Genomic DNA, 13,002 nt, shown 5'->3' with positions numbered 1-13,002 from the left:
CAAAAGGTCTTCTGCAGCAGGGAACTGAATCAGCTTCAGTGCAAGTTCAGGAAGTACCAGAGCCATTACAAAGGAGGGGACAAGTCTAGGAGCAGGACCTGCTCCTTTTAGCATCAGCTGTTAGATCTGTTCGGCTGCTTATGGAGCTGCACCTGTAGTGTCTTATGCCTTAGTATCTTAAATGGTGTTGAAGTTGTTAGGATCAGAATTTGAGCGTTCTTAACCCCCTGCATTCTGTTTTAGGTTCCTCTATCTTTTGGCTTCATTTTTAATAATAAGACTTTTAAGGCTACACATTTGTAGTTGAGCTGTGAGCTGCTCTAGGATGCTACTGTTTTTCAGGTCTGAAATTATCCTCTCAAGAGGTATGTTTTATAGTGTTGCTTTAGTAGCTGCGTAGTGGTTAAAGTAGATTCACAGGTTATTCCTGTCAGAAGTATCCTCAACCAGGAGACAGGTTTTACTGTTCTATGACAAATGTCTGATTGTATTCCTGATGTAATAGAAGAGTCAGGATTGTCAGAAAACCATTGCAGCACTGGAAAATTATATTCACTACTGTCCTGAATTCTGTTGAACAGTGTTGTGGCTGATGACCACCTGTATCACTCCTAGTTGTGGTTTCTGTTTCAACTATGAAAAGCCTCATCTACCCCATATAAAGCCAGGAACTGTCAATATATACTGATATGCTGCTTAGTATATTCATAAAACTGGCTTAATTTCTGCTGCCACATTAATTGTGTTCCAAGTACAGAGATGATATACAATGCCTTTCTTGGGCAGCTAAGAGTTGAAATCAGTGTCATGTAATATTGAGTAAAGTCTGCATGGTCTGAGGCTAATTTTAGGCCTAAATATAACAAACACTACTGGAGGAGGAGAAGTAAAAAGATAGTGAGAGGAGAGAGAAGCAAGGAAGGCAAGTACGGAAGCAGTGGTATCAAAATAAATGGAACTGACCCAAAGGATTTCATGAGACTGAAACCTGAAGAACCAGAGAGAGCTCCTTAGTTTGATTCTGACCCTCAGAACTACCTCTCTGAAGGATCTTACCATGGCAAACTTGAATCTTAAAATACCAAGGAAGCAGCAAACCAGAAATAGCCAAACCATAGCAAGCTTTTTAAACAGCGCTGTCATTTGCAGCTGGACAGTATATGAGGAAGATGCTTTACTGGTAGAAAGTAGGAACGGTCACGTACAGCAGTTGTTGCTGAACATATGGCAAAAATACACTAAGTCAACACAACAGACATGCCGCGAAACTGAATAGCAGGGAAGTAGTTAGCATTGACAGTTAAGGTGTTGTCAGCTTTAGCATTACCATCCCTCTGAAATATATGGGCACATCGCATCTCTTGGAGCTGTTGTTTCAGCCTCTTAAAAATAGGAAGGCTGTATGTAAGCGGCTCATATTTTAGATATGCTTTTGGTAGGCGTGACTGCAGTAATCTTGAGGTAGGTTTAATCTGGTTGGCCAAAAAGCAGGGAAGCTGCACCGCTACAGGTCTTGACATGAACCAGTAAGTCTGCTTAAGTGCTTGGAGTCCTTCACAGAAATCTGTGCTCACTGTACAGTACTTACTGATGTTAATATCTAGATTAACTAGCCGACGTTCAGCCCACAGCTTTGTCATTGACATCTCTGACTTTCACTGTTGACTGAAAGATCTGTTTAAAATCAGAAGGTCTTAACAAATACAATCAAATCTAGTGTTCACTGAAAGTGAGCTGCAGAGGATTTTTCGGGTTTGGAGTTGTGCTCTTTTTGTAACCATACGTATAAGCCTCCTTCCCCAAACCCTTTAAAAAACCGTCGAGTGTTAGACCTGAAAGCCCCTCTTGGATGCCTTGAGAATGATTAGAACTCCTGAAGAGCTGTTAACGTAGGTGACTTAGAAAACCAGAAGAATAGGGCAAGTCACTGATCAGAGACCTAACTTAGGATTTTGGGAACTCCAGTACAGTTTCTTGCTGTAACAGACACTTCCTGCATATATTTGGATGAGTAACTTAGGTCTTGTCTGCACAAGAGAGTTTTGGCCCCTTGAAGAAATCAGCGTAATTAAAAAACAGCAGTTTTAGTTTCTCTAAAATTGCTTGCTAAGCATGGGAAGCAAAATAAGCAACTGGTATAATTATATTCATTGTACAGAGCCTGTATGGAATGCAGAAGTTACATCCCTTTGTATCATATGAACACCAGTATAACTTTTCTAACATAGCCCACGCCTTAGTCTTACTGTGAAATGAACACTCGGATTTTTACACATATTGAAGGATCTGCAGTGATTAAATGCTGTATGACAATCAGCTTAAGATACATTTGTGAGAAAAGACAGTCATAAGAGTGCGATTTTCTTTTCCAAACCTTTTTCTGAAAGGTTTTATTTTCCGGTTTTGAGAGGCTGACCTGGCATATGCGATGAGAACAGGGTATATAGAAGAGAATTTCTGATGAAGCAGGATGGAGAAGAGGCTATAAAAGGTTTGTACAAACCATAGCTTTCCAGCAGTCACTCAATTTTATTTTGAAACTGTTTGTCTATACCTGAAATACAGGATTCAGCCTTGACTTTTAAACCTAAAATAGGGTAGTATATGATTCAGCTGTGTCTGTAGGTACAGAATATGATTTGTATTCTAAATAACTTCACCCATATGGAGGAGATTATTTACACTTTTATGTGCTGCTCCCACAGTGTAGCACATTAACTGGCACTACTGCATATACAGTTTACCATTAAATTACCTTGTCATTGACCTTGTGTCAGGGCTTGGCACTTCCTGGGTTTTAATGCCCCCTGCTAATTGTTTCTCAGTTGTGAGGAGCTTCTGATGACTAGTTTAACTTCCTCACAACCACAAAAAGTCTCTTGCCACGGTAAGGCATTTCAGAGCTTGCAGGCTTTCAGGATACCCCCTGCTAAATCTGACTTTGTCGACAGGATTGGTTGGCAAGGTATTGCCATAGCCTTGCACTTTTCACGGTCACATCTGCCTTCTGCTCTTAATAAAAGATTACTTAGCATCCCCTTTATGGACATGTAAACATCTGACTTGGAAGCAACCACACATTCCTCCCAGAACTGAAATTTTGATTCCTGCAGGTTGTTGGCTGTTTGCCCCAGAAATTGGCAGCACAAGCCTCTTACCCAGATCCATTTGGCATGTTCAGGTGGCTCTGTGCAGATTCAGGTTAGCTTGCAAAGACTTGTTACCACCCTGTGAAACTGTGTGTTACAGAGAAAGCAGCAAACCTTAGGAGAAGAGAACTGTTTGCTTTTCAGAGTATAAATTAATCTTTAGGCCATGGTTCCTTTAAACTTACCAGTTATCTAATAGCTTCTGAATTTTCAAAGTTGATGAGGAGGCATTTTTAACATTTAGCCTGTGTAGTTTTGTCGGCATACTGAAGTTGTAAGGTGACGCAAGTGCTAGTGAGCCTATGTGGTAGCACTGGCTAAATAAGAGGTTTAAGTGGGACTTTGTGTGAATAAGCGCTGATCCACTTGTCTGTAGCTTTCTATGTAGTGTCAGCTCCTTCTGGGTTAGTGGGTTTTGTCCACTTTGGTTACCCCAGAACCTCAGACTGTCAGAACATCCTGAGGTATTCCCAGATAGAGAGTTAAGAAAAGTGGTGGCTGCTAGGGAGATGCATTGTCTGAGTCTCTTCCCTTTAAGTTCTGTAGAAATATTTCAGGTAAGAAATTTTATTGATAGCATTTCTGTTTGCCAAGAATTGATAACTGGAAAGAGACCCAGAGGACACAAATGGCCTCCTGTGCCTGATGTCCAAAGCCTGTGCCTGAGTCGGCACAGGATAGAAACAAACACCATATACATGCATGGGCAAAAGATCTGGGGAACATTCTTGTTGAAATGTCACTTACTGAGTGTATTTACCAAAGAGTTTTCTGGAAGAAGAATGAGGGCTAGCTCTTCGGAGATCACAGCAGAAGAACGATGTTGTCAGGAGAAGGGAGGAAGCGGTCAAGAGAAGCCACGGTAAGTGGTAGGGAACTTCACATGACATGCAAGCAAACAACAACAACATAATAGTAAGGTACGGTTCCAAAGCACTACAAATACTGACTAAATTATCCTGGTATCTCTCTTGCAGGTAGTCTCCAGAAAAGAATCTGGTACAGGCAAGGTCAGTGATTTGCCAAAGGCTACACAATCATATAACTGGAACTCAGTAATTCTTAGTCTCAGCTCAGTCTCCCTGCAGAAAAGCTTGGAGTGAAAGCTTGCGACAGATGTGAAGCTAAAACTTCACCAAACTGGAACTTGAAAGAGTTAGGCAGGGGAAGGCAGGTGGTGGGCAAAGAAAAGGAACTTTTTGCCACGAGATGTGCATACAAACGTGTTTTTAGTGAGCTTTATGAAGGGTTCTTCTTGCAGGATACGCACCATTTAAAAAATACAGGGGATTTCACAGCAGTCTCACTGGGGGAAGAGTTGTTAAAAAATTCTGTTTATAGTGATGCAGGATGGTCAGACGTGGATGGTGTATACTGATATCTGTCCCGTGGTAAAAATGACACTGATGTGCCTTGCTTTTACAAGGATTTTACAAACAGGTATTGCGTGCTAACCATGTTTACTTTTTCCAGTTTTCCATTGGGATATCTCAAGAGTGCTTTATATGAAGAAGTAATAAGTGTATGAGGGAACTGAGGTAGAGCGAAAGCAAATATGTCCAATATCAGACAGTTCCCTTCCATATTTCGTCATAATCATGTGACGTTAGCGCACTTGCTACAAAAACTTACCTTTTTGGCATGTAAGATATAGAAGGAATAACTCTAAATCAGTGTGGTTATTTAGCAATTTCAGGTAGTGTTTTCTAATTGCACAGTGTGAAAATGAGAGCAGAACCTGGCTTATGAGGCATTTCCTCACACTTAGACTCTGATCATTTAGTCTTCCCTATTTTCAAGTACATGAAAATTATTCTACATTTTTTTTTAAACATACACCTACTCCATTTTTTTAGTGATGCTTGAGAGTTGAGCTCTGTCTCTCGCATATCTTTGAAAGTGACTCACTGTCTTTTTGTGGGTCTTTTGCCAGTGTTTTAAGAAACACCTTCCTTTTTACGTTGCTACTTCAAATTCAGGTTAAGCTGGAGAGCTCAACAGTGTGCAATGAAAAATGACATCACAAGTTAAGAGATACAAATAGTGTTTTAAGAGAAGGGATTTCTTAGAAAAACTATTTACAACTTTACTTTTGTTTAATCTTCAGCATCTTCATCCTTCTCGATCTCTAACACGAAGTTGAGGAATCTCCTTTTCACCTCCTTCTAACTAACCAAGGAGAGGCGCTCTTTATTTTGTGTTCCCACTTTAATGAGGAAGAAGAAGAAAAACCATCAAAAGAAGGAAGAAATGCAAAAATGTCTGAAGTTTGAAACCTTGTAAGTCTTACTTTAAAATGGAGATGCAAATGATTTTTAAAAAATCGTTTGTAAAAGCAGTTCAGTCAAACGCCAGGTAAGTTGGAGGGTATTTTGAAAGAATGCCAGATCCTTGTTTATTTCTGGTTCTCCTTTCTGACTGTAGAGGGTTACTTATTTTCTCTCATAGAGTGTTTCCAGTGTGGCCTGGTGGTGGTGGTTATGCTTCAGTTATCTTTTGTCCACATAATCTCCTTAGTTTTCTTAAAAGTTATTACAATAAAGTACTGGAAATGTTAGCTGAAATACGTACTGCGTGCAACTGAGCCTGAAGCTCCTTGTTCCGAAGGAATCCTTCTTAAGCGCTGCCTGTCTGAAGCAGGATGAGGAAGGGTGGGGCAGTGGTTTTGGAGCTGCGTCAGGAGTCAGGATGCACGTGCAGTCAGGAGTGACTGCTCTTCAGCAGCATTGCGTATGTGGTTTAAACCTTTGGCTCCTGATCCAGTGGTAAGAAATTCTGGCGTAACATGCTATCGCTTTAAAATATCCAGTACTGCTTTTTTTGGTCCTTAAGCTAAGATCACCGTGTATGACATGCTACAAAAGCTAGTAAATTATGAAAGCCGGGAGGAGTTAGCTACCTGAGTTTAGGGGGGTTTGAAATTTGTCAGCTTATCTCAAATATTTTGCAATATGTCAGGAATCTGTTATGTTTTTCCCCATTCTCAACTCTCTTCCCATCTTTATTTGCATGTTATTGGTAACGTTATTCTCAGACTTTTAAAGGTGCTTTAGTTGCATAGAGTATTTTACCTGTATAATTTTCGCTGAGCGAATAGGATCTGCCATATAAACCCTTTGAATTCTCATTAGCGCTGGCAGTTTACTTTGAGCATGAGTTTCTTTATTTTTGCTTCTTCCTCTGGTCTCATAAATCACTTGCATCAGATGCTTCTGTTTGATAGGCTTATGTAAACAAACACGATTGAACTCTAACAAAACCACAGCTCAGACTTGCAAATACCTGGCTCGCGTGTCATGTTGACAAATCTTATGCCGTTTACTTGCTTATGTTTTTCACAGGGATATTATGGACATACGGAATACATAGAGATATGTCAGATTTCTGCTCTTGGGAAAAGAATGATCATTTCAAGCAAAAATGCAGCTAATCAACACACCCTGTCTGATTCATGCTAAAGATGGACGCTTGGGAGACACTGATAATAGGACAAGGAAGAAATAAAAATTAAAAACTCTCCCTAGTAATAGACATTTTTATCTAGACCTAATTTATCGAGACCTAATTAGACTGCTAATATCATTCACTTTAGCAGTCTTTATATAATCTTGCATAATATTCTCATTTGAATTTCACAAGCCTCAAGTGCAGCTACAGTGCCTGCTTTAGTAGGTCCATACAACTTCAGAAATCAGTATGAATTTAAACTATATTGTTTTGTGCCTCTGGTATTGTAAATAGCAAAATGAAAGCTCGCTATTGGAAAAAATTAACCCAAGTCTGTAATCAATAGCAGAGAATATTGGAGTCAGATTTGTTTTCTTTTATAAAACACTTAGAAAAATACTGTGCCTTTTGAACAAAGTAATCAAACTTTAAGATCATGAAAGGGAGGGTGAGATTAAGATAAATTCAGCTTATGTGAAGACCACTGGACCACTGAAGCAGAAGCTCCTAACCTCACATAAGCTATTCACTGTCTGTTTTTTTTAAAAAAAATCAAAATATATATAAATGACTTTTTTCCTAGGCTTCTTCAAAACTGTGACTTTGACTTCTTAGTTAAAAAGCTTTTTCAGAATGTTACGTAACTTGCCTTATTTTAACATGTTTCTAGATAGAGAACACTCCTTGGGTTACAGAACCTTTCAGGCACAATGGCAGATCCTATCCGCTGGGCCCGATACCGTTGGCAGCGACTGATATCTGCAGAAGGCAGAGAAGGTAGCAACAGCAGCAATTCAAGTAACCAGTGCTATCAGTCATCAAAAACCATCGGCAAACATAGGATAGTGATACCTTGTCTGGGACGTTTCAAGGAAGAGTATGAAAAGGTATCAAAGCTGTACGTGAACAACAGAATACGGACTACTAAGTATACCGTATGGAATTTCATACCGCGAAATTTATTTGAACAATTTCACAGGTAATGACCTGTTGTATTTTGAATGTGGAATTCTTCTGAAGTGGAATCCTTTTATTTGTATGCGTGTGTTAATATGTAGATGAGTATTTTTAAAATTATTCTCCTTTCCTGACTTGCCTGTCACTTCGGAAAAGATTCATTATTTGGCCAAAGTCTCTTGAGTATCAGTCTTGGGCTAATTCTTTTCTCCATAGCTTATGTGATTGCCCTCCATTCAACTCTTTGGGTTATTGAAATACTCCTCCTTCTTAAAGGACCGCCACAGCGCAATCTGCAGTAGGATTTTCAGCTCATTGCCTCCGAACGTATTCCTTCCCTTCTGTCGCTTCTTACTCTGTGGCCTGTTTCTTCTTCCTCCTTCTGCTTGGAGGACTGCTGATTTGGAAGTTATGCATGGAAGGTAGCAGGATGGCTCCCTCTTGAAAATCTGTTACTTCCCCCAGGAGATAATAAAATTCAGGTTAAAAGTCCTGGAAATTTAGAGAGTTCAAGTTCACCAAAGACCTCACTGGGAGACATGTGTGGACCTGGTGGCAGGGTGGGAAACACAGGAAAATCCTTGGTTTGTGCATCTTCTGATTATGCATAGTCAGCAACCATCCAGCCGAATACATTGACTGGAGACTGAAATCAGTACTGCAGATACTTTGTTCTTAAATTGTAAATGAGGTAGGGAAGAGAGGAATTAGTGCCGACTTAAGTCTCTGTATAGCATTGAGTGAGGGAGTAAGGGTGATTCTCTGCTAGCATAGCTAACTTCTATGTTTCTTCTTTGTTTCAGAGTTGCCAATTTATATTTCCTATTTCTAGTTGTTCTAAACTGGGTTCCTATGGTGGAAGCCTTCCAGAAAGAAATTACAATGCTACCTCTAGTAGTGGTTCTCACAATTATTGCCGTGAAGGATGGTCTGGAAGATTACTCAAAATACAAAATGGATAAGCAGATAAACAACTTACTAACCAAAGTGTATAGCAGGTAAGGGACAACAATCTTTTTGATTTACTGTTATTAAAGTTGATTATGAGCATATGTGGAAAAGCTGTTGAAAAATCTTCTGGTTTACTTTCTGAATTCTCATAGAATCTCAGAAATTTTGGTTGGAAGGAGCCTCTGGAGGTCATCTAGTCCAACCCTGTGCTCACAGCAGGTCTAATTAGATCAGGTTACTCAGGGACTTGCCTAGTTGAGTCTAGAACACCAGTTTAGCTAAATGGATATCACAGTAATATAAACTTCACAGAAATAATTTAGTTGAAGCAAGAGTGTTGATGGATGAGTTTGTACTGTATGAACCAAGATAGTCTGACTAGTTCGATTTTTTTTGTACAGACGCAGCATTTGTTTTGAGAGACATATTTTTAATTCCTTAAAAATCACTGTAGGAGTTATAGAAATCCAAGGGTTACTAGTTTATCATTTTATATTAGTGAAGTTCATTAATGCTGTCAGGATATACTCATCATGAAATAAAATTTCACCAAACAGAATAAGATTATTTTAATTTGAATGTATCACATAGTTTGGTACAGATGTTAGTGTCTCTTGCACAGTGCCAGACTGCAGAGAAGAGTCTGGCCCCATCCTCTCGACACCTTTAAACGAGATGTTACTCAGAAGACGTGATCTCTAGTTTCTGGTATTTGGCATGCTCCGTTGGTATTTTAAGAGCTAGTTCATAATTAGAAATAATTTGGACTATCGTGTTATAGAATCAAAGAGAAAATAAATAGGTTTGTTTTTTTTTTTTCAAACACAAATGCCTAATATTTGCAGCAGCTTTCCCAGGAATGTTTTATTCAACCTATAAAAATATGAGCTTGAAACAAGAAAATAATTGCGCTATTAGGAAAGAGAAGTTCTATCTTTTTCATGTCTGCAAAGAAGGCTTAGGAGAGAGGCTGGATTAGTTCTGCTACGAATTGTGTCAAGTACCCTGAAAAAATCCAGTGCCAGAAAGCTGGAGCATCCAATATCTATATTCCCGATTGCTCTTTGTGTTAGTGACTCTTTGTGCAATCCCATATCAATGTCAATGAAACAGAACTGGTTTCTTTTCTGTCTTGGTTTCTTCCTCAAAAACGTTGTGAAATAACCAGTGCCCATATTAGTCAGCTGTAAAAATGTCGTCTTGTGCTGTAAATATGTAGTTTGTGTAACTTATTTTTCTTCTTAATTTCTTCATTATGAATTATTTTATATGGTATAATTTGGATTTAAAAATAAATTTGGAGGCATGGTTTAGGAGAATTAAAGCGTACTGGTACAGAAGTGATTGTTCATTGTGTATGAGCCAATTTGTCTTAAACTTTAATTAATCTCACATTCGGATTCAGTATTTCTTAATCGGTTCAATAAGAATCACTTAGAAATTTGAATGACTCTTCCAGTGCATGTGTTTAATCAAGCATATTCATATCAATTCTAAATCTGCTGAAGAACAAAATATTGTTGAATACAATTTCCAGTTATTTTCTTATCATATTTTTTCATCTTGACATGTTTTATACCTTGTGCATGTTGTCTTGGTGTAGTTTTACCTATACATTAGATACTGGCACTCTACATAGCTACTGAGACAAGTTCACACTGTAATGGTTGTTCTTGTTATCTCAACATAACTAAGCAATTGTTGTCATCTTAAAAATTGGTGGGCCACCTATTGATATCTGAAGATGAAGTGCATTAAACATTTTGAGGAAGACCGGTGGTCCTCGCTTCTTGAACTCATGAGCCTCGCTGTTATAGAAAGTTAATGTTCGTAATAAATACCAATTTCACTGTGCTCTGTTGACCGTGACGAAACATACGAGCCTTAGTGCCTTAATAAATCTGTCCGAGCAACTGCATGCTAATTCTTGGTACTTTTTACCAAATCAGTTTCTTTTTTTTCCTCATTTCTTTTTCTTTATAACAAATGTCTTTGACATCTCTAGTTTCAGAGTTTTCAGCTTGCTACTTCTGGGGTTTTTATATCCAAGACTGGAATTTATCCATTTGCTATCAGAATTATTGTACTTGGCCCTAAATACACAGAGGCTGAGGCTGCTCTTTCCAGACAAGCTTATTTCTGTCTTGAAAACGTGAGAAAAGAAGATAGAGTTGCTTAAGTGTATTTCTTTCTGTCTCATCTTTCCCTTGTAGGATAAGAAAACATCAATAAACAGTAAAAATGTGTTAATGTGCACTTAACTATGCAATTGTTGCTATGACTTTGATTTCTTAGTTATGCAAGTCCTCATGCTTTTTAAAAAGTTAACATTAAAGCAGTGTGAGTTTATTTAAATAGCCATGAATCACAAAGTATGAAGCACTTCTGTTCAAGCATCTCTTAAAATCATACAGTTTGTCTCATTTCATTAAAGCTGTGGTGAGGTGATTATAGTGGAGGACATCCATTTATTCTCCTGTTGTGCTGTTACTAAAGACTGTTAAAGTTGCTAGCTGACTTGGCACTGAACTGGATGAAGAATGTGTGTGTGTCCCAGCTGCAGCAGTAGGGAGGAGGATGACTTTGCTGGCCAGTACCGCCTTTTGCCCTTCTTCCCTCTTGCACTGGCCTCTCGAATATATTTCTGTTTCATTCCAAGAGCTGGATGTGTTACAATTACCAGCCTTTACAAATGCATTTGTACGCAAATCATTGTATACCTTTGAAACGCGGGTATAATTTAATATCCAATTTTTCTTTATGCAGTTAAGATCTAGCAAGAATAATTCTTTCTGGAAGATTCTGCCTTACCTTTATCTTCCCTTTCCTGCCCCAGGCCTTGGTCTAGCAAAGAGGAAGTTGGACTTGTGCAGGTGCATCAAGTAAAAAAAATTAAAAAAATTAAAAAGCATCATGTACTGTCAGTCCCGCATTTATTAAACGGGTAATGATGGCAAAAATTTCTCTTTAAAATCTGCTGAGGGCTAAGTCTCACCACTGGCAGCATAGTCAAGTTGGTTCTTCATAGCTGTCAGTAACATACATGGTAGTAAGAAAAGATCTAGGGATGTGAGAGTATATGTGTGTTTTCTCCTTTTTTAATCTCTAGTCAATAATTACTTCAAGGATAAAACAAAAAGGTTGCTCTGTCACAAAATACTTATTTCCAAATATTTCTGTGGTTGTGCAGATTCCAAGGTTTTACCACTTTGAAAAATTACTGTAGAATTCAGTGGCAGAAAAAAGTGCAGCTTTTCACTTTAGATTTTATCAGTCTTCTCTTTCTCTTTTTTTCTTCGTCCTATCAAGTCCAGATTTGTGTTAGTAAATCTATAGTGTTACTCTTTGCTTTAAGAGCTTGTTTTGTCTTGCTTACTTTTCCATTTCTGTTCTTTCTCTAACTCTTCTAGTTACAAGGTGGACATGAAAGTAATTCTCTCCCAGTTCCCTGCTGGGCCTGATTCTGAAATCCTTTCTGTCACGTTTGACGAGCGAGGTAAAGGGGGCCGTTACAGACTGACTAGAGCATTCTGGTGCAGTGGATGTTACGCTCTCTTTGGACTCATTTCCGCTTCTTAGCGAGGTAAATTGGACTATGCATAACTTTATGCCGATGCGTTTTCCAGTGCCTGAAGGGTATTCCTAAATAAAACAGATTATTAATTTTCAGACGCCTCAGTTCCCTGAATTGCTTTACTGTGTAAGCACCTTTGTAGGTATATGGAAGCAACAGCAGAGGGAAAGTAAGAGTAAGCTCTGTTTGATCAAAGCTTAAGTCATACTTTCGGTAACTGTGAATCACGTCCCGCTTATACAAATCTTCCTTTTTCCTCTTTACCTCCATTTTTAGATCTTCTAAGGCTTTTAGGGGGTTAATTTGTTTTAGAAATCTTTCCGTCAGTTCTTATTTTCCCTTATTTTAAGGGAATTTATTGGTATTAAATGTTAATTCTTGGAATGTTTTTGAATCCATCCATCTTCTGATAGACATGACTGTTGCCTAAATTAAATTTTACAAGCTTTCCATTGTGCTAATTTTCCATCCGCTTAGAAAACCAGCGGTGAGCATCTTGAGGAGGAAGCAAATACATGGTTTATATTGGCTTAATTTAACATTAGCTTTCATTGCTTCCTGGTTCTGGTTTGCTTGCGCTTTGAAAGCAGTTTAACCACCTCCACCTTATCTTCACTAGAGATGTTGTCCTGAATATGCTTGTTAATTGTGTGGTCTTTGTGCCTTCTCTTTGTTAGGGAAGTGTTTTCTAAGGGATTCTGTCAGATAACGCAGGCCCAAAAGGAACGGGTGCAAGCATACTACAGGGAATATTTTTCTAGTGTTTTCTTTGTTATTGGAGGTACCTGTTTCTATTTAAGTGCTTATTAGGAGCGTTTTACATAACTAACCCTTTGATTAAAGCCAGTATGCCGATACAAGTCTACACAAAACTACCAGACTGCTAAATTTGTTAGCCTGTGTCTGTGCTGTGGAACGCGGGCG

The 13,002-nt window shown here is 38.6% G+C and overlaps 1 protein-coding gene across 11 annotated transcripts in view; it reads left to right on the top strand.

Moving 5' to 3' along the window:
- Nucleotides 1–13,002, top strand: part of ATP10D (ATPase phospholipid transporting 10D (putative)) — a 50,872-nt gene that overhangs the window by 2,187 nt on the left and 35,683 nt on the right. For 4 of the 11 annotated variants that reach the window (XM_068942956.1, XM_068942965.1, XM_068942963.1 and 1 more), the window contains exons 2-6: nucleotides 3,915–4,011; nucleotides 4,127–4,159; nucleotides 5,257–5,428; nucleotides 7,267–7,575; nucleotides 8,357–8,551. In XM_068942956.1, coding sequence (XP_068799057.1) covers nucleotides 7,307–7,575; nucleotides 8,357–8,551 — 464 coding nt within the window. In that variant the 5' untranslated portion in view covers nucleotides 3,915–4,011; nucleotides 4,127–4,159; nucleotides 5,257–5,428; nucleotides 7,267–7,306. Of the gene's footprint in view, nucleotides 1–2,387; nucleotides 2,492–3,914; nucleotides 4,012–4,126; nucleotides 4,160–5,256; nucleotides 5,505–7,266; nucleotides 7,576–8,356; nucleotides 8,552–11,914; nucleotides 12,088–13,002 lie in introns of those variants that run through there. The other 7 variants (XM_068942955.1, XM_068942957.1, XM_068942958.1 and 4 more) reach the window with 7 other exon arrangements.

This window comes from Struthio camelus, chromosome 4, assembly GCF_040807025.1.
Source record: "Struthio camelus isolate bStrCam1 chromosome 4, bStrCam1.hap1, whole genome shotgun sequence".
NCBI classification, from domain to species: Eukaryota; Metazoa; Chordata; class Aves; order Struthioniformes; family Struthionidae; genus Struthio; species Struthio camelus.
The sequence above is the reverse complement of the archived record's forward strand: the minus strand, read 5'-3'. Positions and strand labels throughout refer to the sequence as shown.